This window comes from Haemorhous mexicanus, chromosome 1 (genome assembly GCF_027477595.1).
Source record: "Haemorhous mexicanus isolate bHaeMex1 chromosome 1, bHaeMex1.pri, whole genome shotgun sequence".
Classification (NCBI taxonomy): Eukaryota; Metazoa; Chordata; class Aves; order Passeriformes; family Fringillidae; genus Haemorhous; species Haemorhous mexicanus.
The window spans coordinates 237,643-261,745 of record NC_082341.1 but is presented as its reverse complement, the minus strand read 5'-3'; the positions used below and the strand labels follow the sequence as shown (position 1 = coordinate 261,745).

Below are 24,103 nucleotides of genomic sequence, written 5' to 3'. Positions count from 1 at the left end.
CCTGTGCAGGACCAGCCCTGACAGCCCACTGCAGGGTCCTGCCACCTGCCCCTGAGCAGGATTGTGCCTGCTGTCCTCAGCAGCTCAGTTTGCCCAGTGGCAGGAGGCAGCTGGGGTTAAGGGCCAGTCACTGCACTGATTTACACCACGCAGTTGCAACATTCCCTTTAGGTTTTCTGGTTTTATGTTTTCTTGGAGTTCATTTGATCAAGACGTTGAGGAACTAGCCTGAATCAGATGCAGGTTGGCTGGACCTCTGTAAGTCCTGTTGGACACAGATTTGCCATTTATAACCATGCTTGTTCTCAGACATGGACGTGTTTTGAGACCTTGCACTTGACTAGTTCTCATTGCATTCACTGCTGCCTCTATGGGTTTTGTACAACTGGTGTTGAGGAGAGTTGTTGCTCAGTTAAAGGCCGGACAGAAAGCTAAAAACACTTGTCAGCACAGTCGCTCCTGCCATCAGATAGTCCTCCTCCTCCTCCTCCTCCTCCTCCTCCTCCTCCTCCTCCTCCTCCTCCTCCTCTCCTCCTCTCCTCTCCTGCTTTGATTCCAGGGGTTGTTGCTTGCCCCCTGGCAGCCCTTGGCAGAGCAGGAGCTGTCAGCCAGCTGCCACATTCCATGCCCTGTTCTCATCAGCACCTTGTGACTCTGCCTGAGTCCTTCAGCTCATGTCCTCTGAGCTCTTGAGGGCCAGGGGTCAGATCCCAACAAGGGATCTGATCCTGCCCACACACAGCTTTGCCCCAGCCACTCTGCTTTGCTGTTCCATCCCTGCATGTGTGGAGGGCAGCTCCTTTTCCCACTGTTTGCTGGGAGCACCGAGCTGCAGTGGTCCCAGGGACTTTGCCTGTTGTGCACCATTTATTGCTGATTTCACGCTCCCGTCTGGCAGTGCTGTCCCCCCACCACTTTGTGCTGGGCCTTTGCACCGTGCAGGAGCAGCAGCTCAGTCTCCAGGCACTGGGACGGGGCCCCCAAATATGCCAGGGCTGGCAGGGCTGAGACTTTCTGCCCAGGTTTCTGAGGAGGGGCTGGCCCAGGGCCCAGATTTTTGCCAAGTTAGGAGCAGGCAGTCTGGGTGTCTGTCCAGACAGCACTTTCAGAGGGGCCAGGCCTGACAGTCGGTAGAGCCAGCTTTTTCCCAGACTTTGTTACTCATTCCTCCTTTTGTCCCCCATGCCGTGCTTCCCTCCCTGCTGACAGAGTGCTTGATGTGCTCTCCCTGCTCCAGAGCCCTTGCACCTGGTGTCTTGCCCCAGCTTCCTTCTCCCTGTCCACCTTTGTCCTTACCTGGTACATAATAAATTGCTGCTGGAGGTAGATTTCTTGGGGAGGCAAAAACGAATGAGGAGAGGATGAGGGTTGTGCTGTGAGCTTTGGTTCAGATCCATGGAGTTAGGTCTGGGTTATCTGAGTGCCATCATTTCCTGGCCCTGGCAGTGTGTGGTGCCAGCGACAGCAGGGTGGGTCCCAGGTAAAATCCTGATGAGAAAAGGGGATGACCCTGACTCTCAGCTGCCCAGGACCTGCACTCCCTCCTGGGATGTGTCCATCCCTACTCTGTTTGACAGCTCTCAGAATCATAAGTAGGTGAGAAAATGTGCATCCCTTGGGAGACCTGTATTTGGAGTGTTGTTTCTGAATTGGCCCCTGCCTGTCCCCAGTTTTCCCTGCCTTGACCATCCCTCTGCACTTTGGGTGGTGGGAGAAGGTCTGGGAGCAGTCTGTGTCTCTGGTGGGGAGGCTGGCTCCTGCCCTGTGTGGGCACTGCCCTTCAGCATGGGAAGAGTGGGTGGTTTGGGACATCAGAGGATGTGATGGGTCCTTCAGAGGACCTGAACATTGGCACTGACATGTGGAAACCCTTATCCCTGAAAGGGAGGGGGCTGTCTGTGGGGACTGGGGGTTGGTGAGGAAAGAGTGCAGCCCAGGGAATGTGGGAAAGCCGACCTAGAGGATGTTTTCTTGAGTCTGCTCGTCGTTTCTTCTCAAAGACCAGTCTCCAAGGGGCAGTGCTGGAGTGGAGCATGAGGTGCATGAGGATCAAACATCACCTGAGACGCGTGGCTCTTCTCTTTTAGGGCATTCTCCTCAAACGCAGTGGCAAGTCCCTCAATAAGGAGTGGAAGAAGAAGTACGTGACGCTGTGTGACAATGGGGTCCTCACCTACCACCCCAGCCTGCACGTGAGTATTGGGCTGAGTAGAGGAGCAGGGTGGGACAGAGCAGTGTCCTCCACGCTGTGGCTGCTGCTGCAGTGCTCTTGCAGCAGCCATCATGGCAGAGAGGGGCTGGGGAAGAGTTTGACAGCAGATGGAAGTTCTGGGCTCTGCCCTGCGCAGGAGCTCAGTGTTGGCCACCTCCCAGGCAGCATTTTCAGCAGACCTGGTTTTCACCAGGTCTGGAGGAGCCTGTCTCCTGCAGGCTGTTTGTTCAGTGCTTGGCTGGCGGAAGCATGCTCTGTGCAGGGTTACACCGTGAGCTGCAGTTCTCTCCTGTTTGCCTGCTCAGTCCTTTAAAGCAGGGTGAGGAGCAGGCAGAGAACTCCTTGCAGCTGTATCTGACTGCCATTTGGGTGTGCAATGATTTTCCTGGCTGCTAGGCGTTGGGTAATGGAGAGAGGTGGCTGTGCAGAGCCTGCCGAGCGCGCTGCCCTCGGAGCGGGCTGGTGCCGCTCGCTCGGCTCGGGCGCGCAGCTGCCGCCCCATCCGTCTCTGTCGCCTCCCCACTGTGGGGCTAATGGCTTCTCCCCGTTCCCTCTGGAGCACAGTTTGCTGCTGCAGCAGCAGCCACCGACAGACACACCTGTGACACAGGCCCAGCACCTCTGCCAAGGGCCTGCTGCCACAGGACAGACAGACGGACAGTGGCTGGGGGTCACACAGTGGTTTAGGGGGCTGCAAGGAGAAGAACAAGGTGCTGCAGCTGTTGTGGATGTTTCCAGGCCCTCAGTGTGTCCCTGATCTCCTCAGATGTGGGGTATTGGAGTGTCCCGAGCCTCAGAGTCTTTCTCCTCATTACTCACCCTGCACCATCACTCCAGGGTTTACCCTGCTCAGTTATCCAGCTCCAGAGCTCCTGGACCCTCCTGTCCTTGAACTGGAGACCCAACCATTGCATTTCTTTTCTCTAATTTGTTAGAGCTTTTTCTTAGAGTTCTCAATCCCCATACTATGACGTACTTGTCAATTCTCTAACTTTGCAACCCCAGTTTTTGGTCTTCAGATCACCAAGCCAGGAGGGAGTGGGTGCTGCTGCCTTCTCTGTGTGTGTGCTCACCTGTGCATCCGTGTGTATGGGCTTATCACATTTCCACCGTGGAAATTGCCATGCTATTACCATCAGCTCTGGAGGGAGAGCAATTTCTGGGCTATTGCTTAGCTACTCTCAGATGCTGCTGCTGCCACACACCAGGTTTCTCTCCCTTTTTCACCATTCCTTCCTCAGGGGGTGATCGAGATTGATGCCACTTGCTTTCCATCCTGCACTTCAGTGTTTCATTTCATTACTGTGTTGCCCTGGGAAAAAATCTGGTTTGCTTCCAGCTGGTGCCACTGGTGATCCACTGTTGCTGAGGGTGATGCCAGCTGGCCTCTCCTGCCTGGTTTCCACAAGGAGCTCTGAACCTTGCCCCTGAGATAGGAGTTGTATTGCTGGATGTTTACCTACAGTGAGGGTGGATTGCACAGAGCATGGGCTGCCCAGCCTGTCTGCCCCAAGGCTGGGGTTCTGTGTGCTGCCCGTGGCACCACCTGCCTAGGAGCTGGGGAAGCACCCTGGCACCCAGCATCGTGTCCCACTGCCTACTGCAGTTTTGGCAGTGTGACCCACAAAGCCTTCCTGCCTCCCTTTCCCTCTGGTACCTGCTGTACAGCCTGCTTGGAAGGGGTAGATGCAGGAGGAGGAGGTAGTCCAGAGGAGGGTGTCCCATTGTATCTTCTCCTCCCCATCCTCCAGAGGGAATCAGGAGGTGCTGTGATGGATTTGTGCTCTGTGGCCCGAGGCAAAGCTCCCATGTCCGTTCACAGGGTGACACAAGCAGAGCACGTTAGGGATGGAGCAAACCTGTGTTCCCAAGGATGGGCACGTGCTCTTCAATCCCTTCAGTGTGGCAGCAGCAGATCCCAGGCTGGCTGGCACGGGGTGGGGGAGCTGTGGGCCAAAGCAAACCACAGAGTGTCAGCCGAGGGGACTTGCAGCATCCAGTTCTTGCCCTGGGATGGGAAGTCCCAGCTTCTTCCCTGCCTGTGCTGCCATGTGTCTGGGGGATGGTGGAATTCTGGATGCAGCAGAGGGGTCCCTGAGAGCAGACTGAGCCTTGCAGGAAGGGGGTCTTCCCTGTCCATCAGGATGTTCAGTTTCCCAGAGCAATTTTGTGCTCTTTTTGTGTTCCCAGTGGCTGTTCCTTGGCATGAGTCAGGGCAGTTCCTGGCTTGTGTTCTCTTTCATCTCTGTTACATTCTCTCCCTGTCCCTCTTGGGGTGGTGTCAGGACCTCAGAGATCAGCAGCCCGAATTTATTTCTCTGCCAGTGCACATCTGGCCAGGTGTGTCCATGCCCCACTGGATGGAGGTCAGGACCTGACTCTGGCAGTGCTGATTTTACCAACCAAAGCTTCCTGGTGGAGCCCTTCATCTGTTTTTGGGAGTTCATCACTCAGCCTATTTCTGGGTCTGGATCGTGGTACCTCCAGCCCAACTTGAAAGATTCCTCAGCAGGAGTCAGGTGTAAACTCTGGGTTTTCACTCGCAGTTGGCAAAACACGTGGTGGTGAGCTGGGCCTGGCCCTGGAATTGCTTCCCTGATGGAAGCAAATCTGCCTTGACCACAGCCCAGACTCATGCTTGGGAGCTGTGGGGCAGTGGTGGCTCTCCCCTGAGGTGCCACCTCTGCTTCTGCACCAGAGCAGTTGGTGGTTCCAGGGACAAGCAGGGTGCCTGGAAATGGAGGCAGGAGTGCTGGGAGCCTCATCCCAGGATTCAGCAGAGCTTTCCTTGTTGCATCTATGTTCTACCTTTCTGTAAGTGTGTTCAGTGAAAGGAGAAGAACAAGTTGTGTGAAGAGCCTGGTGCCGTTTCCCATCACTTGCCCAAAGCCTTGGAGAGAATTCTGCTGCTGGGAAGGTGCGTGGCTGAGCCCAGGCTCGCCGGCCGCGCTGCACAGAGCCAGGGAAGCAGCTCCCATTTTGCAGCCAGTGGAGCCATTCACACAATCACCTTCTGTTAATTCTATCTGCAACATCAATTAAATTGTTTGTAGAAACTAATTGAATGTGGCTTAATCACACATCTTAATAGCTTTCCACGCTTTGAACTCGTTGTTAATTCCAGTAATAAAATGAAATGAGAGAACTGGCTGGGTAATTAGCGAGGAGGCTTGGGAAGAAATTGCAGTTTTATGGTGGGTAATAAAAGCGAGCGGCAGTGACCGCTCGCTCCGGCAGGCAGCCGGCGACCGCGGCACTTGTGCTGAGTGAGGGAAAATCCTCCAGCCCTCCGAGGGTCCTGCCCAGGGCTGGCACCAGCTCTGCACCCAGCTGGGAGCAGCTCGGCCTGCTTGGGCTGTGTCAGTCGCCCAGGGTGCTGGCTGGGGAGTGCCAAGGCTTGAGGCCAGGCTGCCCGGGAGCGTGGGGGCTGTGCTGCCCCGGGCCCGGGGGGGCTCTGGGGGCAGGCTGCCTGCAGGGGGTCAGTGGGAAGAGAGCAGTTCACACCAAGGTGAGAAGGTGCTGTGGGGACACTATGACCCTTGCAAATAGCTACCTGAGAGCACAGAGCATGGCCTGTGCAGCCCCTGTCACCTGCTTTCGGGTCCAGGATGGGAGGATTGTTGCTCTTAAACTGAGCTTGTTCTTGTGTTTATCTTCTTGGATGTGGAAGCAGACAGGGACCATCTCTGAGTTAATCTTTTTGGTGACCTCCTTGTGAACTGGAGTAAACCCAAGCCCCCTGCAGCAGCCACAAGCTCTCCTCCCTGGACAGCTGTGGCTCCTCTCTTGATGGCAGCAGAGGAGCCCAGGGATGTAGTCTCCAGCTCCTGTTCCTCCCAGAGCCTTGAGCTCCAGTGTTGGTCCCTGCTCCCTCGGGATCTGACCTACAGTTCCCCCCTGTAACAAGAGTCTTCCCCTTCTGAGGGCACAAGCCTGAGGAAGAGCTGGCCACATCAGAGAGGGCTGGGAAAGAACCATGGGGCCCCAGGGGCAGGGAGGGTGGGAGGCCCAGGAAGGGACACAATGCTCAGGAGAGATTGGGAGTCTGCACCCTTGTTCTGACTGAAATCTGAGATGCTCTTGGAAGGCTGGGCAGAGTGATAGTTACAGTCTGCACATGGGCTTTTGGTTGTGTAATGAATTGTCTGCCAGAAGAAATGGTGGAAGCACCAAGTTTTGAATAACAGGAAGCTCTGCAGGTGAATGAGCAAGAGTTACCTGAGTTCTGTTGTTTTGGGTTTCTCTTACCCCAGCTGTGACCTGAGAGGGAATGTTTAGGTATCCCATTGCTTATGCTGTACTTATGTTATGTTATGTTATATAAATCATATCATATATCATATCATATGCTGTTGCAGTTGAGTGCTGAGATTAAACAAGGGATGGCAGGGAGGAAGAAGTGCTGGCCACCTCTGTGTCCTTTGGCTCCATCTGGTCTCTGATGCGCAGCCATGCTTTCCCAAATGGGCTTGTGCTGGCATCCAGCAGGGCTTAGCGCTGACTCTGGGCCTGGGGGAGCTGAGCTGTGTGGCTGGGGCAGGGCTGATCCCCCACCCTTGTGCCTCTGCTGCAGGACTACATGCAGAACGTGCACGGCAAGGAGATCGATCTGCTGCGGACCACGGTGAAGGTGCCGGGCAAGCGGCTGCCCCGGGCCACGGCAGCGCCCAGCGCCAGCCCCAAGGCCAACGGGCTGGCCAAGGAGAGGAGCAGCTCGCAGCTGGCAGCAGGCACAGGTAGGAGCTGGTGTGGGTGCCACAGGGCCAGCAGCTGTCCCTCCACCATGCCCCAGCAGCCCTTGGGTTTGCTGAGCTGGTGACAGAACCCCTTCTGGAGTGTTGTTTTCAGGGACTCCCTTTGGTGGGCGTTAGCATTTCTGTGCAGGTCCCAGGTGAGCTCCCTGGGTCATCCTTTTAGGATTTTACAGGTAAGAGGTAATCCTGTTAGGATTTTGTGCTGGTTGGTGTCCAGGACAGAAGAATGTCAAGGGGTTTAACTGGCAGTGTGAACCCCTGAGGAATTTCCTCACCCTGAAGACAGTGTTGAGGCTGGTGAGCTGCTACACGTGGTCGAAGCTGCTGCTCCCTAAACCAAAGGAAATCCCAAGGCTCTTGGTTCCTGACAAGTTGTGTTCTGTTTCTTTCTGGTTCTGGGACCCTCTTTCCTCCTTACCTTTCCCTGGAGAAATGGTGAAGATCTGGTTTGGGATCACCACTCTGTGTGCTCACTGAAGAGTTGCCCCAGAGTGGGGTGAGGTGAGACTGGAGGCTGGCTGCCCCTCTGGCCTCTCACAGAGTTCCTGTCACACTCCTCCTCTCACAGAGTCCCTGCCATGCTCCTCCTTGCTGCTGCTGCCATGGGAGGTTCTCACCCTGCCAGGGGGAACTGCTGAACCTGGGATCATCCTGCCCACATTTCCCAGAGCCTTTTCTGCATCCTTGGGGCTGGTGTCCTTGCCAGGGTGGGCAGTTCCCACCTGCCTTCTTCCCATCTAGCTGCTGGCACAGTCTGGTGCATGGGTTGTGGAAAAGGCTCTGTTTGGGATGCTGAGGGAGTGCTGGTGGTGCTGCTGTCACAGAAATCCCTCCAAATCCAGCACTCAGGGTGAGCTTGGGTGGCACATCCCCATCTGGTCCATTCCTGCTCTGTGCCCTGGCTCTGCCCCATGGTCAGGTGCTGTCAGCACAGTGCTTCAGAGTGTCCTGGGGCTGAGGGGAGGTGGGATGCAGCTGGGGTGAGGGGCAGGAGCTGCTGGAGTCCTTGGCATCACACGCTCAGGGACACGGACAGGGAATGGGGCACAGTAACACCCAGACTGCTGTTCTTGACATGTCAGAAGTCATCTGTGGATAAACTGTCAGTCCTGACCAGGGCTGTGCCACTCTGCCTGTTCCTTGCCTTGGCTCTCCACTGTACACTGACATTCTTTCACCACCACCACCCACACTCTGTTCCCTGGCAGGGGACAGTTCTGACTCTGGACAGGGACACTTCTCTGCCTGCCTGTCAGAGGTGCCTTGTCTGAGCTCTGACTTAGCAGAGGTGTCAGAGCTGGGGGAAGGATTGAAACCACAGAGGAGCTTCTGCTGATGTCAAACCAGCTGCTCACCTAGTGCCATATCCTACTTCCAGCAGTGCTCTCAGTCCTGCTGGGCACAGGAGCAGGCTGGGAAGTACCTGGATTACTAATCCCTGCTGGCCAGCCTGCCCAGGAGCAGGATGGGGATGTACCTGGGATGTACCTGTACCTGGATCCCTGCTGCTGGAAGCCAGTGCCAAGGAGGCAGTGTGGTGTGAGAGACCCCCTGCAATCTGGGCCACGGGGCTGGGGCAGGCTCAGAGCGTGGGGCTGGAGCTAGAGCAGTGGCACAGGAGAGGAGGAGCAGGTTCCTGGCAGGGGGGAAATGAATGTTGGAATAGTTTGTCTGGTGAGCAGTTGGACTCAGCACTGCCTGAGCCTTCAGAATGAGACAGTTTTCTGTTCACGAGCTGTGCTTCAGTGCAGCTTGGGCTGCTGCTGGGTGTGTGTGCAGGGTGGGACCCTGTGGTACAGTGGTCACTGCCACGCAGGGTCTGTGGCTCTGGCATCCCCTGCTGGCTCTCTGCCCTGGGCCTCGAGCAGAGCAGTGCTCTGGGCTGCCCAGAGCAGGTGTGGCCACGCAGGGCTCAGCACCAGGACAGCAGCTTTACCCCTAGGGGTGTGTCCTGCCTTGGCTCAGGCTGTGCCTGCAGTGTCAGAAATGCTTCTTGTCTGGTACACAACCAGTAAAGGCTTTTCTGAGGAACTTTTTAATCTCTCTCTGATGCCTCCAAGGCCAGTAGCAGTGGATGCAGTCACCAAGGGCACTGATGGGACGCAGACTGTCTGAGGTGATGTGCTCTTATCCCTGTGCAATGCCATGGGCTGGATTTAGGGTTGAGGAGAATCTGCCTGGCTTCAAATTAGCAGTGACCTCACAGTTTTGCCACCTTTGGGACTGTGGATGAGACTGACACTGGATCCACTGGGCATCTCTCATCTGACACATGTTTTGGGAACTGGAGAAGAAGCACTTCAAAGTCTGCAGTTCTTTGTCAGTCACAAGTTAATCTTCAGAGGACACGAACCTTGGAGACATGAGGGATTTGTTGTCTTGCCCCAGGAGTCTCTGGGCAAAGCCAGGTGGCCCGTGGTTAGAGTTCAGAGCAAGTGTCTGTGGTTCCTGTGTGACCTGAACTCTGCAAAGGTGAGTGACTGTGCTGGCTGATGTCCACTGCACTGTCCTTTCCTGGGGTGACGAAAGACCAAGGACGTAGAGGGGAGAAGAAGAAAAAAAGGAAGTCTCACCTTGCCCTGTATGTAGATGAAATACATGAGAGCAATGCTCTGGTGAGGATTCAGAATAACTCCAAAGCAGGTATAGACAGCTTCAAGCTAAATACAGCAGGAATGAGGAAGGGACTTGTGTTTGTGAAACCACTGGGGGCTCTGTGGCCCAGTATTTCAACCATTCAAGAAGGCAACTTCACTGTCCTTAAGCTTGGTTTTATTTTGGGTCGGATGCGTTCTCATTGTCCAGAGGAGGCCATGGAGATGCTCCAAGGGCTGCAGCCCTCTCCTCCAGAGATGGGCTGAGAGAGCTGGAGGTGTTAACCTGGGAAGACCAGGGAGCCCCTCCAGTGCCTGAAGCTGGAGAGGGAGCTTGGACACGGGCCTGGAGTGACAGGACAAGGGAGAATGATGTTTTACTTCAGGAGGGGAGGTTTAGATTGGATATTAGGAAGTTCTTCCATGTGAGGGTGGTGAGGTCCTGGCACTGGATGGCCAGAGGAGCTGAGGCTGCCCCATCGCTGGAAGTGTCCAGGGCCAGTTTGGACAGCTCTTGGAGCAGCCTGGTCCCATAGAAGGTGTCCTGGCCAATGGCAGGAGATGGCACTACAGTAGTTGGGCTGGAGAGGGCAGGAAAGGGATGAGCAGATCTCCTGCCAGAGCTCACAGGTGCTGTGGCCTGAAGGCAGGTGTTCACTGGAGGTGTGACACTGGTGGGTCAGGTGTCTCCTTCAAATCCCTGCTGCTCCTCTTCCCGCTGGAATGTCTCTTCTCTTGCCCTCTCCCTCACGGCCCCCAGGTGCATCCTTGCTATGGTTCCTCAGGTTCACCTGGCCTTGTCTGTGCTGCATCACTTTTCTGGCTCGAGGAATGAGGGCAGCTCATATCAAAGTGCAGCTGGGATGGAAAGGGACTTCAGTGAGGGAGGAAAGATGGTGGCACAAGGGACAGTGTCAGTCGGCACAAGAGCCTCGCCCCAGCCCAGCTGAGCCCTCGGTTCTTGCTTCACAGAGGTTTGTAGGGACCTGCTCCAGAGTGTTGGCAAAGGGCAGCTGGACAGGGAGGTGCTGGACCCGTGGTCTGTGACACCTGTGACAGTTTGTGCAGAGCACAGCCACGCACAGAGCACAGCAGCTGGCTCTGCAGCTCGGGGATGGCAGAGGCTGTGAGAGCTGAGCACTAGGAAGCCTGCCTTGGAGTGGGAAGTGAAGAGAAGTGCAGGAAGAGACTGCAGCAGTGCAGAGATGGTTGCAGGCAGCAATTGGAGGTGTTTCCAGCAGCAGACAGGCATGGGACTGAAGGAAACAAAGGTGGGGGAGCAGAGCACTAGAGTGAAGAGAGCAGGCTGAAGGGGGAGGTTCTGCTCCGCTCTGGGGGGCTCATAGGGGATTCTCCAGCTGAGGACAGTGAGTCTCCTGTGGGATGTGGTGCCAGAGAGCAGATGGCAGCCGTGTCCTCAGCGCAGGGCAGGCTGAGCAGGACAGGCCAGCCAGACTCAGCACGGAGTTGTGAGCTTTAGCTCCAGAGGGTTTTGGGTGGGGACTGCTGCTGGTCAGTTCCCTTCAGCCCGAGGAACAATCTGCATGGTCTGACACGTGTGTTGGGGCCAGTGCCAGCGTGAGTCCTCTTCCTCCTCCTGCTTCTGCAGCATCACTCCCACATCTCCTCCAGGGAGAGCGTTTTCCGGAGTGTGCGGTGGGGGGAGGCACTGCTTGGGGTGCAGGGCTTGTTGATGTTCCTGTTTGCTCTGAGGTGACGAGGGTCCAGCTGTCCCTGGGCCGAGTTCTGTGTGCTGGCACCCACTCCTGGCTCACAGCCCAGGCCAGGGAGCCGTCGGTGCACAGGGAGTGGCAGCGTGCCTGTCCCTGGGCCTCTGTGCGGGTGCGGTGGTGGGAGGGAGCCTGTGCTGGCCTCAGCCCCTGCAAACAGCATGGCAGGGCATGGTGTGGGTCTCCAGCAGCTTTGGACCCTCTCTGGGTCCCTGCTGACCCTGGCAGCTCCGTGGTGGCCTCGGGGCCGGGTGGCCGGGAGCGCTGGCGGGTGCGGTGCCGGTGCCGGTGCCGGGGAGCGCCGCGCTGGCAGGGCCCCCCCGCCAGGCCCGTGCCCCCCGATGCTCTTCCTCTGCAGAGTGAGGGATTGGCTCCCCCAGGCCGGGGTTGCTGAGCCTGCTGTGATCATGTCACGTCGGGCTCCGTCGATGTTAACATCTCATTATCTTTGTTACTGTAATTACATTATCCGCTGCTTTATGCAGAATTATTCTCCGAGGACTAATTGATGGATCCATGTTTAATTCATTAATCATTAGCATCAAATTCGACAATTACAGTGCACACTGATTGTGGAATTTCAAATGTAATGAGGGAAGAATTAACAAAGAAAAGGGAAAACCTGTTTCCCTGGCACACCGCTGCTCGCCGTGGGGGACAATGACATTGAGGGAAGAAGAGCAGTGAGAGCAGGGTGGTGCAGGTCATGGCAGAGAGGAGGCTGGTGGATCATCTCCTGCCTTTCTCCTGGTTGTGGCTGCACAACAGATTCTTCAGGTCAGAGCAGGGTCATTAATCTCATACAAAAGAATGGAAATGGAGACTCAGGAGGGAAAGCTCAGCTCTGACTTCTGAAACAAAGTTGGTTTTGCTTCCCCTCCCACCAGCAGCTCAGGTCACCCTGCCCTGGCGTGTGACCAGGAGCATCCCAAGTTACACCTGTGCTCCACACTTGTCAGGGAAGGCTGGATGGACTCTGGTGTCCCTGGGATTGGCCCGTAGTCCCACGGCTGCACACGAGTGGCTCCACGGCCGCCGTGTGTGCTCTGTGCTCTGTGCTCTGCTCAGCGGTGGGATCCCATCCACTGTGCTCTTTGTTGTGCTCCTTGGGAGCTGGGCAGCAGAGGGAAAGCCAGAGCAGGGCCCCCAGTGCCCCCCAGCCTGAGGGACTGCTTGGGATGGGGCAGTGCTCATGCACAGCTGGTTCTGTGCCAGCTGTGGGGACACCCCTCCCTCCCTCCCTCCCTCCCTCCCTCCCTCCAGCTGTGTGCTCACTTGGCTTTCTGTAGAGTCAGACTGTGAAAGTCCAGTGTTAGTCACTGTGTTCAGCCAAGGGCCGGGGCAGGGACTGCAGGTGGATGATCTTTGAGGTCACTTCTGACCCAAACCAGACTGGGATTCTGTAACTCAGACATGGGCATGCTGAGCTGAAAGGAAGAGGGTGAGGGTCTGTCAGTGTGGGACTTCTGCCCTTCCCAATAATAGGTTAACGGGTTGTTTGTAGTCTGAAGATGAAGCTGAGATGAGAGATTTACGAAAATTTATCTGTAATTAATATTTTGCATCATGAATCATGTATAAAATACTGCAAATTCATATGTATATTATAAATATTATACATTCACCATTACAGTCATACAGTAACCTCTTACGAATGTTTATCTGCATGTCTGAAGGTGGAGGATGAATCCAAATGTGAGGCTTGAGCTGCTGGTTTAAAGTTTTGCATTGAGTAGAAGCTGGAAATTGTCAGGACTCCGTGGGAAGAGGACGAGCATGGCTGCAGCCAGGTGGGATGACACGAGGCAGGACAGGACCAGCAGTCCTTGGTGCCTGGTTCTAGTGCTGGACAGAAGGCTGAGTTCAGATCCTGCTGGGTCAGAATGGCTCCTGCCCTTGGAACAGGCAGCTCCAGAGCTGTGCAGGCAGGGAGAGGTTCATGGAGGGGATCTGAGCACGAAGGGAGCTGCTGGTGCTTCCCCCCTCCACAGCCCAGCTCTACTTGCCCTCCCCAGTGGGAAAGCAGAGCCTGATTTTCTCCGACCCAACAGTGTAATCACTAACCCTAATTAGAGATAATTACTGGGAGTTGATATTCCTTACCAGATCACTAAGGAGCCGTGCAGTGCAGGGCTGAGCAGGGAAAAGGCCTTGGAGAAAGGAAGGAGGAGAGGAGCAGGGAGGGAGAAGCACAAGGCAGCAGCGTGCCACGGTGATCAGAGCCCTGCCCAGGGCTGGCCAAGGTGTCCAGGGCAGCCAGGTGGGCACAGGGCAGCCAGGGAGGGGGCTGCAGCTGTAGCTCTCAGCATCCTCAATTCTGGGACATCTGGCTCAGGTTCCTTGCATGGGGCACCTGGAAAAGCTACGAGGGTGTAATTAGTGGCCACCTGTGAAAATCTCAGTGTAAATGACTTGCCTGGTGCTGCCAGGGAGGGCTGGGCTGGAGGAGTGGCCAGTGCTCTCCAAAGTGGACTGGGAGCCTTCTCCAGCAAACCAAGCTTTCTCATCCATACAGCCCAGGCTTGTGCTGCAGGAGGGAGCAGGGCCAGGGAGTGGCTTGTTACAGGCCACAAAGTCCTACTCTTGCTGTCACACAGCCCCAGCTCAGTCCTGGCCGCAGGCAGCGGCTCCAGCAGTGAGTCCCTCTGCCATCAGCACACAGGGCCTTTGCTGGGCTCTGCTCTGTGCTGCTGGACAGGGAGCTGTCCCAGAGCAGTGGGAGAGCTCATCACTAGCAGGCAAGGGGCAGAGCCATCCTGTTCTCCAGACAGAGCAGGGCTTGCTCCATCCCCTGGAATTTATGCACCCCAGGAGGTTGTGCTGCTGCACACCAAGCAGCCTCTGTGGACAAAGCAGGCAGGGGTGGATAAAGCCTTGTGTGAGTGAATAGCTCTAGAAACAGGAGTTATGCAGGAAAATACAGCAATTCCAGCATCCCCAGATGGCCCTTTCCCAGTTGCACTTGGGGGAGAACAGGGGCTGTTCTTCATCAGTCACCAGTGCTGGTCCAGATCCACCCTCCTCTGCAAGTGCAGAAGGTTCTGGCTCTGCTGCCTTCCCTCCTGCAGTTGTGTCTCTGAGCCAGGTTCCTGCTCCATCTCCGCACAGAGGGGGATCCATGTCAGTGCTGCCTGTCTGTCTCCCACTGCCATCTCAGGGATCTCTTCTGGGTTGTGTTTTAGACAGTGTTCCTTGCAGATTTCCTGCAGCTCGTTCCAGGTTCCTGCAGGGACCATCAGGATTCCTCTTCACAGTCACAGACCAGGAGAGTGATCTGGAACACAGACCCTGCTTCCTTCCTCTGCTTCTGCTGCTCATCCCAAGCACCTTGCTTCTCTGAGATAATTCTTTGTAACGTGTTGGAGAGTAAATGATACTAATCTAGTAGAGACACTGAGGGACCTTATGAAGTTGCACTAAAGCTTCCATGGGCTTTCTGAAAGCTGGTTCCAAACAGCAGAGCAGCTCCCAAGGAGAACACCACTGTTACCCCCACTTCAGACAGTCACCAAACTAAATTCAGTAGTGCCTTCGTAAAGGTGACTTGGCTGTATTGTGCTGGTGTCCAGGCAGAGTAACATTCAGGTCACAAAGAGAGTAGTCTGTGCAAACACATGCATGGACACATGCACACAAAAATGTGTCGGAGCCAATTTCACCAAGCTGGAAGCAATTACGTGCCAGATCTTTTGGGAGAAGAAACTTTAACAGGGAAATAAAAAGTGAAGTGTAATTAGGAGTTTTTAAAGAATATTTTACTGGATACCAAAAAGTTAAAAGGAAGGTTGAACTGCTTAAAAATATCTTGGTGGAGAGGAGATGTGAGCTGTTTGTTCTCTGTCCCAGTAGTGAGAAGGGGCAGGAGCGGGAGGAAGGAGCTGGCTGCTGGTGCTGCTGTGGTTTGTGCAGCTGTCTCTGTGTGTGTCTGAAAAGTGATAAAATTAACTGCAACCTGATAAAGTAATGGGTAGGTGCTGAGCAGGAGCTGGCAGCTGCAGCCAGAGGAGGCTGTGGCACTGGTGTGGCCTGGCACAGCCAGCTGGAGGAGGCTCCTGTGCCAGTGCTCCTGGCCCTGCAGTGATGAATTGTGAGCAGCCCACAAAGTGACCATCCTGGCTTCATGGGAAGTGCTCCAGTTCCTTGCATTCCAGATTCACTGGCTGCAGCCACACAAAGGCTGTGTCACCATTTGCTCTGGGCTCTCAGGGCAGCCTTGCGCTGCCCCGTGTCACACTCCGTGCCCACCACATCTAGGGAGGAAGTTAAATAACATTTGACAAATGGTGGTGATGAGGGATTTAGGAACAAAGTCACTGATGAAGTGAGAGCACCAGCACAGCACAACTGCTGGGGCAACCCCCATCTCTTTCTCTGTGGGGACAGGGGTGTCTCAGCTGATGGGGACACTTACACTGCCTGCCCCATTTTGGGGACATCTGCACAAGTCTTTCACTTCACTTCTGTTCCCTTCTCCCAGAGGAAGACCTCTTTCCTCACTCTCACAGCTTCTTTACTTGGCAAAAACTCTGCTCGTGTCTCAGTTCCTGCTCCAGGTGCTGAGCACAGGGCAGCTCCAATGTCCTCCCTGGCACTCTCTGTCTTGGTCTCCTTCACCACCATTCCATGCCGAAGACTCATCTTTGCCCAGTGCTGGGTGGCCACTCCTTAGGTGGCTGTGTCACCCTGTGACAGTGGTTCAGCCTGAGAGCCACAAGAACAGTCACTGCTCATGTATCTCACCAAGTCTCTAATCCTCAACTGTTCATGTTCCATGGGGTTTCCACAAAACATACAAATGAAAGTGATGGATCCAGTCCCAGGAGCTCATTTCCCAGCTCGCCTTCCACCTTGGCTGGCACAGGAGCCTGCACTGCCATGCCTGCACGAGGGGATGCAGAACAGGAACCAGTAGAGTTACAGACAGTGAAAAGGTTTTTTTCAAGTGTATTAGGAACTAATGAATCCTAACCCCAGCATTCTTTCATTACTGTGTGGGAATAATAGAATGGTTAATAAGGAAAAAAGCAAAGTGTTCAGTGAGCATTGGTGTTTGGGAAGAGGCAAGATGATGTATCTCAGCACAGAATGATGAATTCTTCATATTCCAGCTGTAATTAGGCAGCAAATTAAACAGCAGGTAGGAGATGTGGACATGTTGGAATCAGCAAGGCTGAATTATTTAATTCAGGAATTGTAGAAGATGTGGTCAAGGTCTTTTTCATGTGTGGATGGTAACAGTGAGTTTTGAGGCGGAGAGGACTTCCACAGAGCTCAGGTTAAAGGATTTATGTGTCTACAGGATGAGACTAAAAATGATGGACAGAAAAGGCTGTAAAAACCAGGAACTGCTCTCAGAATCACCTTGTAGGAAGGTTCAATGAGCTCAATATATTTAACTTACCAGAGAAAAGGTTAAGAGGTAATTACAACACCACCTGTAAATACCTGTATAGGAACAGAAATTTGGTGAGAGAGGTCTTTATCAGCTAAAATGTACCAGGATCCAGGGACAGTGGCAGAAGGAACACGACTCAGGCCAGAAATAAGGCCCAGATTTCAGCAGGAAAGGCAATTAACCACTGGAACCACTTCCCCAGCACCACTGTGATCTCTCTGGCACCGGCAACATTCAAGTCAGGCTCAGATTTTCTGACAGATCCGTCACTGTTCAGGCAGGAGTGACAGACCTGTGATGTGAGTTTGTGCTGTGCAGCAAAGCCTGGGGGCTCCTCTGGCCACTCCCTGCTCCAGGTGTGCCATTGCTGTTCCAGGAATCTGCCTCTCCCTTGCAGAGCTCACCTTCCCTGGCCGTGGAGCTGCTCCACGGGGGCGTGGGGTGCCTCAGCTGGCAGCGTGGGCTCTGGGGGGGCTTGGGGCATAGCTCAGGCTGGAGACAGACAGAGGAGCTGAGCTTCCCTCAGTGCCCGGGCTGGCAGAGTGTCCTGGTGCAGGATTTTGGGGGCAGTGTCACTGAGGTGCCCATTGCCAGGCTTCCCCAGGCTGTTGGGCCCTGTAAGGCTGCACAGGGGTCAGTCACCCTCTAACCCAGAGCTGCATTGGTGGTTGGGTGGAGAAGCATTGGCTCCTCCTGTGTGTCCTGGAGCTCTGGCTGGGGAATGGGAAGTGTCATGGCCAGCCCTCCCCACCCTGCTGGCACAGCCAGCCCGGGTTCTCAGCTGTCCCACAGACACTGGCACCATGCTGTTTCCTGTCCTGATGGTTTGTACCCACCACGAGTCAGCTTTGGTAGGAGCTGGGATGTCACTGAGGTACTTAGCATGTGCAGATGTCCAAAGCCATGCTGTGCAAGGGCAGCACTGAGAGAGGAGGGAGATTCCTTGTGTCAGAGCATCTGTGAGGCCCAGTGCAAGGCAATGGCTCCTGCTGTGTGCAAGCTGGCAGATCCTGATGGCCCTGCCACGGAGCTGGGCTGGGAATCCTCAGTCGCCCAGTTTGGATCAGTGATTCCACACAGGCGTTCAGTGTTGGCAGAGCTGGGAGGAACACCTGTCTGTCTGTCTGTCTGTCTGTCTGTCTGTCTGTCTGTCTGTCTGTCACCCCAGAACATGCCCCACCGTGCCTGGGAGCTCTGTGGGTGCTCAGCATGGGGTCAGCTCCCAAGAAGAGCCCAGAGGGTGATGTCTTTCAAATGACACATCTGCATCCTGGGGCTCCTGGTGTCTGGGAGCCAGCCCGTGTGTTTGGGACTCATGGAAGCTGTTCAGGAGGAAGGACCCAGCAATGACCAGGTAACAGCATGCAGTGCTTCATTTAGAAACCCGGCCTGACAGAGGCTCCTGACTCTGGACAGGCTCTGGGGCACAGGTGGCTCTGGGAACAGCAGCCACTGGGGCTCCCAGGACAGCCACCTTCCTGCCACGGCAGCTGCTGGCTCGTTGACATGGGGGCTGAGCTGTGTCCTCCCCAGCAGGGTTTCACAGGCAGGCAGCTCTGGCAGGCTCCTTGGCTCTCACCTCCCTCCAAGAGCCCGTTGGTTTCTGGGAGTGGAGGTGTCCCACTAGCTGGAGCTGTGTTCAGTCCTGCTCAGGGTCCTGAGTTGCTGTAGCTTTTGGGGAGGCTTTGAGCTGTGGTCACCTGCAGGCTCCAGCCAGGCTCTGGGGAGCCAGTGTGCTAAGGTGACTCACAATAATCCTGGTTTTTATTTGGAATAAATGACGACATGTTGGCAACAAGTGGCTGAGGGGCAGAGTGACTGATGACTCCTGGGGACACTGTTTGGCAGACAGTTAATAGCATTAATCTCCACTGTGCTGTTGGCCTCTGCAGTACCAGAGAACACAGGGTTTGCTCCATGCCAGGGTGTCCCCACCCATCCTGGAGCACCTCCATGACCATCCTGAGCCACACACTGACAGTTCTCTGCCCCGTGCTGCAGCAGCAATGTCCCTCTGCCTGTGAGGGAGCAGGCCTGGCACTCCAGAGAAAGACCTGCCCTGTTCTTGGCCATGAAACCAGGGGGAGCCCAAAAGGGCTCTCCAGCTGGGGCCTCCTTAAAATTCAGCATAGCCCATTCCCTGTGCCAAAATTGGTTTCCTCCACACTGTAAGGGCCTGGTGGCAGTATCCAATATATATATCCAGGAAATATCACAGACCCTGTGTTTTATTTTGCCAAATTGCTCTTGAAAATATTAAAGAGATCCTAAAAAGATCCTCAAGTGACTCTGCAAATTATCTCCTTCCCGACTTCCGGTGCACTTTTGGCTGACTCCCCTTTATCCTGTTCCCTGGTCAGCCACACCCTCATGAGGAATTCCTGGTTTTCTCTGATCCAGGTGAAGCATCTGGGCTGCCACATGTCATGCCTGGGAAAAGGCCTTTCTGGTTTTAGGTCATTTTCCATCCAGTGCCACATCATCAGCTGGGCTGTACTGAAAATGCACCAGGGAGCCGTGTGAGTCTCTTTTGGGGGGCTTGAGGAAACTGACTGGGAGAGGGACTTGGGGAGCAGTCAGCAGTTTGGGGGTTCAGTCCTGCAGGCGTTGGCCCAGAGGCAGGTAGTGTTTGCATGTCACCTGTCACTTACCCCATGGACAGGGAACATATCCAGCAGCTGCCAGGGTGTCACTCCCAAAGGGATGCAATTCCTGAGAGCTCTGGCCTTGCTGAGAGCACCCAGCAGGTCCCTGGGAGAGGCCACAGCTGCACAGTGCAAGGTCTGTGAGTGGGCAGGGGCTGGGCTGAGAGGGAGTTCCCCCACAGCTGGATGACTCCAGGCAGCTGGAGAGAGGTGCAGGGAGCTTGGAGGGGCTGCAGAGGCTGATGGAAGCTGCTCCTTCTTTCAGAATGGAACACTGGCATTCATGTCAGCCTGTGCTGCTCCTCAGAAGGGTGATGAAAGGGCATGTCCTGATGGGCTGGGGCTCCTGGCCTGGCTGGGTGAGGGAGCAGGGGTCACATCTGCACTCCCTAGGGTCCTGCAGGACTTTCCCCTCTGCAGGAGGAGCTTCTCCTGGGCCCTCTGGTTCTGCTCTCCCTTCTTCACCTTCCTCTGCTCTGTGGCTGTGGCCATAACCAAGGCTGGGAGTACTTGGGGCTTGGTGATGGCAGACACTGTCTGAGCTCTGAGCATCCCATCCCATCCAGCCCAGCCCTTCCAGCCTAGCCCAGCCCAGCCCAGCCCAGCCCAGCCCAGCCCAGCCCAGCCTATCCTAGCCCAGCCCAGCCCAGCCCAGCCCAGCCCAGCCCAGCCCAGCCCAGCCCAGCCCAGCCCAGCCCAGCCCATCCCAGCCCAGCCCAGCCCAGCCCAGCCCAGCCCAGCCCATCCCATCCCATCCAGCCCATCCAGCCCAGCCCAGCCCAGCCCAGCCCAGCCCAGCCCAGCCCAGCCCAGCCCAGCCCAGCAGCACCATTCCCAGGACCAAGCTCATCCCAATCCCAAGAGAGCAGCGTTGTCCCTGCCTCAGCAGCAGCAGGCTCCCTCCCACGAGGAGGCAGAGAGGAGATGGATGCAGCAGTCAGGAGCGGAGCGCCAGCTAATTACCCTTCCGAGTGTGTCTTGTAAATTAAGGGCTAATTAGAGGCAAAGTCAGTGTCATGGTTTTACACGTGTTTCTGTGGTGCTGAACAAGGGGAGGGAGGGAGGGGGAACATGCAGCAGCCAGGCTGGAGGCAGACAGCGTGGAGGGGCTCTGCGAGGAAGGTCCTGGCAGCTTGGGGTCAGGCTGGTGGGAGCACAGGGTGCAGGTCACAGGGCCTGGCACTTTGGGGTGCAGGGTCCTGGTAGCTCAGGTGCAGGGAGCCGTGTCCCAGCAAGCCCTCCATCAGCACTGCTGGCAGGGGGGCTCGCAGGGCGTCCCTGCACTGCCCTGCAGGGAAAGGGCATTTTGTGCAGGATGGGCACAGGGAGGAGGAGGTGGGAGGTACATGCCATGCTGGTGATGAAGGAGTGGTGGCTGTGATGATGGTGGTGGTGGTGGTGGTGACGACAGTGGGTGGCAGCCATGCCTAGTGCTGGGCTGGTGGCCACGTCACCCCTTCTTTCAGCACGTGCCTTTGGAGGGGCTGTTTGGACTCCTGAGCTGTCCTGTCAGACACTCAGCAGCCCTGGCTATGCTACACATCTAAATAGCAACACTTGGGTTTTCATGGAAACAACAAGGACAGAAACATACATTTATGTATGAGCTCTGGGGCTTCACATGGGGTTTTGTGGGGCTCTGCTCTTTGTAGAGGGTGGCACAGCACAGGGATAGGTTGCCCAGGGAGGTTATGGCATCTCCCTCCTTAGACATGCTCCAGACTCATCAGAGACAGTCCAGGACCACTGGCTCTGGGGAGCTCTGCTTGACCCAGGCTGTACAGGATGATGCCAGAGCTCTCTTCCACCTCAGCTGTGCTGGGATCCATGAGAGTCAAGTGAATGTGGTTTCCCACAGGAAGAGCTGTCCTGGCTGCACAGCTCCCACTGAGGACCTGCTTCCACAGGTGTTCATCTGCTTCTGTGGAAGGCTCCCACTTGGAGCAGTCCCATCAGACCAGTGGTTCCTCACAGCCCAGCTTCATCATGGCTGCAGGGCTGGAGATGTGGGTGTGCAGCATCTGGAGCTGTTGGTGGCCCTGCCCTGGGCCACGGCCAGGTGGGCTGCAGTGAGAGTCCCAGCTCAGTGTCTGTGCCTCCGGGCAGGGAAGGAGGAGAAGTAGCTTTGTAATAGGGACAGGGCCCCTTCTCTCAGCCCCGAGCTCCCAGAGCACTTGCTCTGCAGTGGCTGGAGCAGAATGGCCTGAGGGGAGCGTGGCAGGGGGCTGGTGGTGGGCAGGTGCAGAGGGATCCCTGGGGCCACTGTCCTCTGTGGCAGGTTGCCTGCAGACTGAATGGGAGGGTGTGTGCTCCCTGTCAGAACCATTTTGTTTGCTATTCTGGACATTTTGGGTATTCCTGTAATCCAGAAACACTTGACCCATTTTGCATCACTGAGTGATCTTGTCCTCTGTGACAGTTTCTAGTCCCAAAATCACTTCTCTCTTGGGGGTTCAGGTTTCTGGTCTCAGCCACAGCAGTTTTGAGCTAGTGGAAAAAGGAGCTTCCACCTGCCATCTCCACCTTACAAACATCTGCTCCCCTGCTTGTTTCTTTGACACCCTCCATGTGATTTCACACTCTCTCCCAGTGTCCCCAGCATGGCTGGATTTCCTGGCAGGAGCACACAAGATAGTGAAATTGAGAGATGAAAGTGGGTGTGTGGGTTGTGGGGTGGGTTTGGGTTTGCCCAGGGGCCAGAGGCTGTAGTGAAAACCATGTCTGTGAGCTCCAGCTGGGGGGAAGCTGTGTGTCAGAATCCCCAGCTGTGCATCCTGGGGTGCTGCACTGCAGCCACTAAGGTGGGGCTCCCTCTGGGAAGTGGGGTGTGCTGGGCTCTTCCGCCAGCACCTTTGGGGTGATGCACAAGCACCCCATGGGAGAGGAGAGCCAGGGAGAGCCAGGGAGAGCCTGTCCTCATGTGGAGCCACCCGAGGAGTGTGACATCAGGTACGGGACAGCTTTTCCTTCTCCCCCACACTGCTCCCAGGCAGCAGTCTGTCCATGTTCCAGGCAGCAGTCTGTCCATGATTCCAGCAGTCTGTCCATGTTCCAGCAGTCTGTCCATGATTCCAGCAGTCTGTCCATGATTCCAGCAGTCTGTCCGTGCTCACAGGCAGCAGTCTGTCCATGATTCCAGCAGTCTGTCCATGATTCCAGCAGTCTGTCCGTGCTCACAGGCAGCAGTCTGTCCATGATTCCAGCAGTCTGTCTGTGCTCCCAGGCAGCAGTCTGCCCATGGTTCCAGCAGTCTGTCCATGATTCCAGCAGTCTGTCCATGATTCCAGCAGTCAGTCTGTGCTCACAGGCAGCAGTCTGTCCATGATTCCAGCAGTCTGTCCATGATTCCAGCAGTCAGTCTGTGCTCACAGGCAGCAGTCTGTCCATGATTCCAGCAGTCTGTCTGTGCTCCCAGGCAGCAGTCTGCCCATGGTTCCAGCAGTCTGTCCATGATTCCAGCAGTCTGTCCATGATTCCAGCAGTCTGTCCATGCTCCCAGGCAGCAGTCTGTCCATGATTCCAGCAGTCTGTCCATGATTCCAGCAGTCTCTCTGTGCTCCCAGGCAGCAGTCTGTCCATGATCCCAGGCAGCAGTCTGTCCATGATTCCAGCAGTCTGTCCATGCTCCCAGGCAGCAGTCTGTCCATGATTCCAGCAGTCTGTCCGTGCTCACAGGCAGCAGTCTGTCCGTGCTCCCAAGCAGCAGTCTGTCCATGATTCCAGCAGTCTGTCTGTGCTCCCAGGCAGCAGTCTGTCCATGATTCCAGCAGTCTGTCCATGATTCCAGCAGTCTGTCCATGATTCCAGCAGTCTGTCCGTGCTCCTGGGCAGCAGTCAGTCCGTGCTCCCAGGCATGTCCATGCTTCCAGTCTGTCCATGCTTCCAGCAGCAGTCAGTCCGTGCTCGTGTCTCTCTCTTGCAGGTGCTCCCCACTCGACCAGCAGCACCTCCCTGCACTCGGAGCGCTCCATCAGCGGCATCAACCTCGTGGGCTTCAGCTCCAAGCCGGACGGGATGCACCAGCGCTCCTACTCTGTCTCCAGTGCAGACCAGTGGAACGAGGCTGTGGCTATCCCCGGCAGCTGCCCCAACCCCTGTGAGTAGCCCTTCTGGCCTTCTCCCCTCAGCCACAGCAGGTGGGGCAGCTAATTTCAGCCGTGGGGCAGGGCTGAGCTCTGCCCTGTGGCTGTGAGCCCACAGTCTGCTCCTGAGTGTCAGACACAGCCTCTGGGCCTCACTGGGGCTGCCCAGGTCAGCTGGCAGTGTCCCACCAGGGAAAAAGCTGTCCTGCAAGGCATGGAGAAGCTCCAGCTAAGGGACACATCTGCAGCAGGATGGCTCTGAGCCTTCTGCTCTGACCTTGCTCTGAGCTCTGCGTGCTGGGGCACTGGGGTACGTGCCACTGCTTTCCCCCGTCACTGCACCTTGTTGGCACCCCCATCTCCCAGATTTTGGGGCAGTTGAAGGAATAGGAGTGATTCCTGTCTCTGGAGCACACACTGAGCACGGCCCACCCCCTCCCCCCACGCTCACTCGCTCTCAGTGATGTTTCAGGACAGTTGAGTGAATTAAAATAATTCATACATTTCCCAACGTAGCCACTTTGCCGAATTGGAAAATAAATGCTTTTGTGCTGCATTCATCACTCCTTCGTTCCTGGCTCTGCCGCCGCACTAAAAAAGCAGTTAAATGCACATCAAGAGTGGAGGAGCCATTTCCATGCCTGCTCGCCCCTTGTAGTTCTCATTAGCGCGGCAGCCGCCCCCCCGCCCG

The 24,103-nt window shown here is 55.7% G+C and overlaps 1 protein-coding gene across 2 annotated transcripts in view; it reads left to right on the top strand.

Moving 5' to 3' along the window:
• AGAP3 (ArfGAP with GTPase domain, ankyrin repeat and PH domain 3) overlaps window positions 1-24,103 on the top strand; it is a 111,635-nt gene that overhangs the window by 69,252 nt on the left and 18,280 nt on the right. For both annotated transcript variants that reach the window (XM_059866877.1, XM_059866790.1), the window contains exons 10-12: window positions 2,088-2,192; window positions 6,786-6,948; window positions 23,253-23,426. In XM_059866877.1, the coding sequence (XP_059722860.1) occupies window positions 2,088-2,192; window positions 6,786-6,948; window positions 23,253-23,426 (442 nt within the window). The remainder of the gene's footprint in view (window positions 1-2,087; window positions 2,193-6,785; window positions 6,949-23,252; window positions 23,427-24,103) is intronic.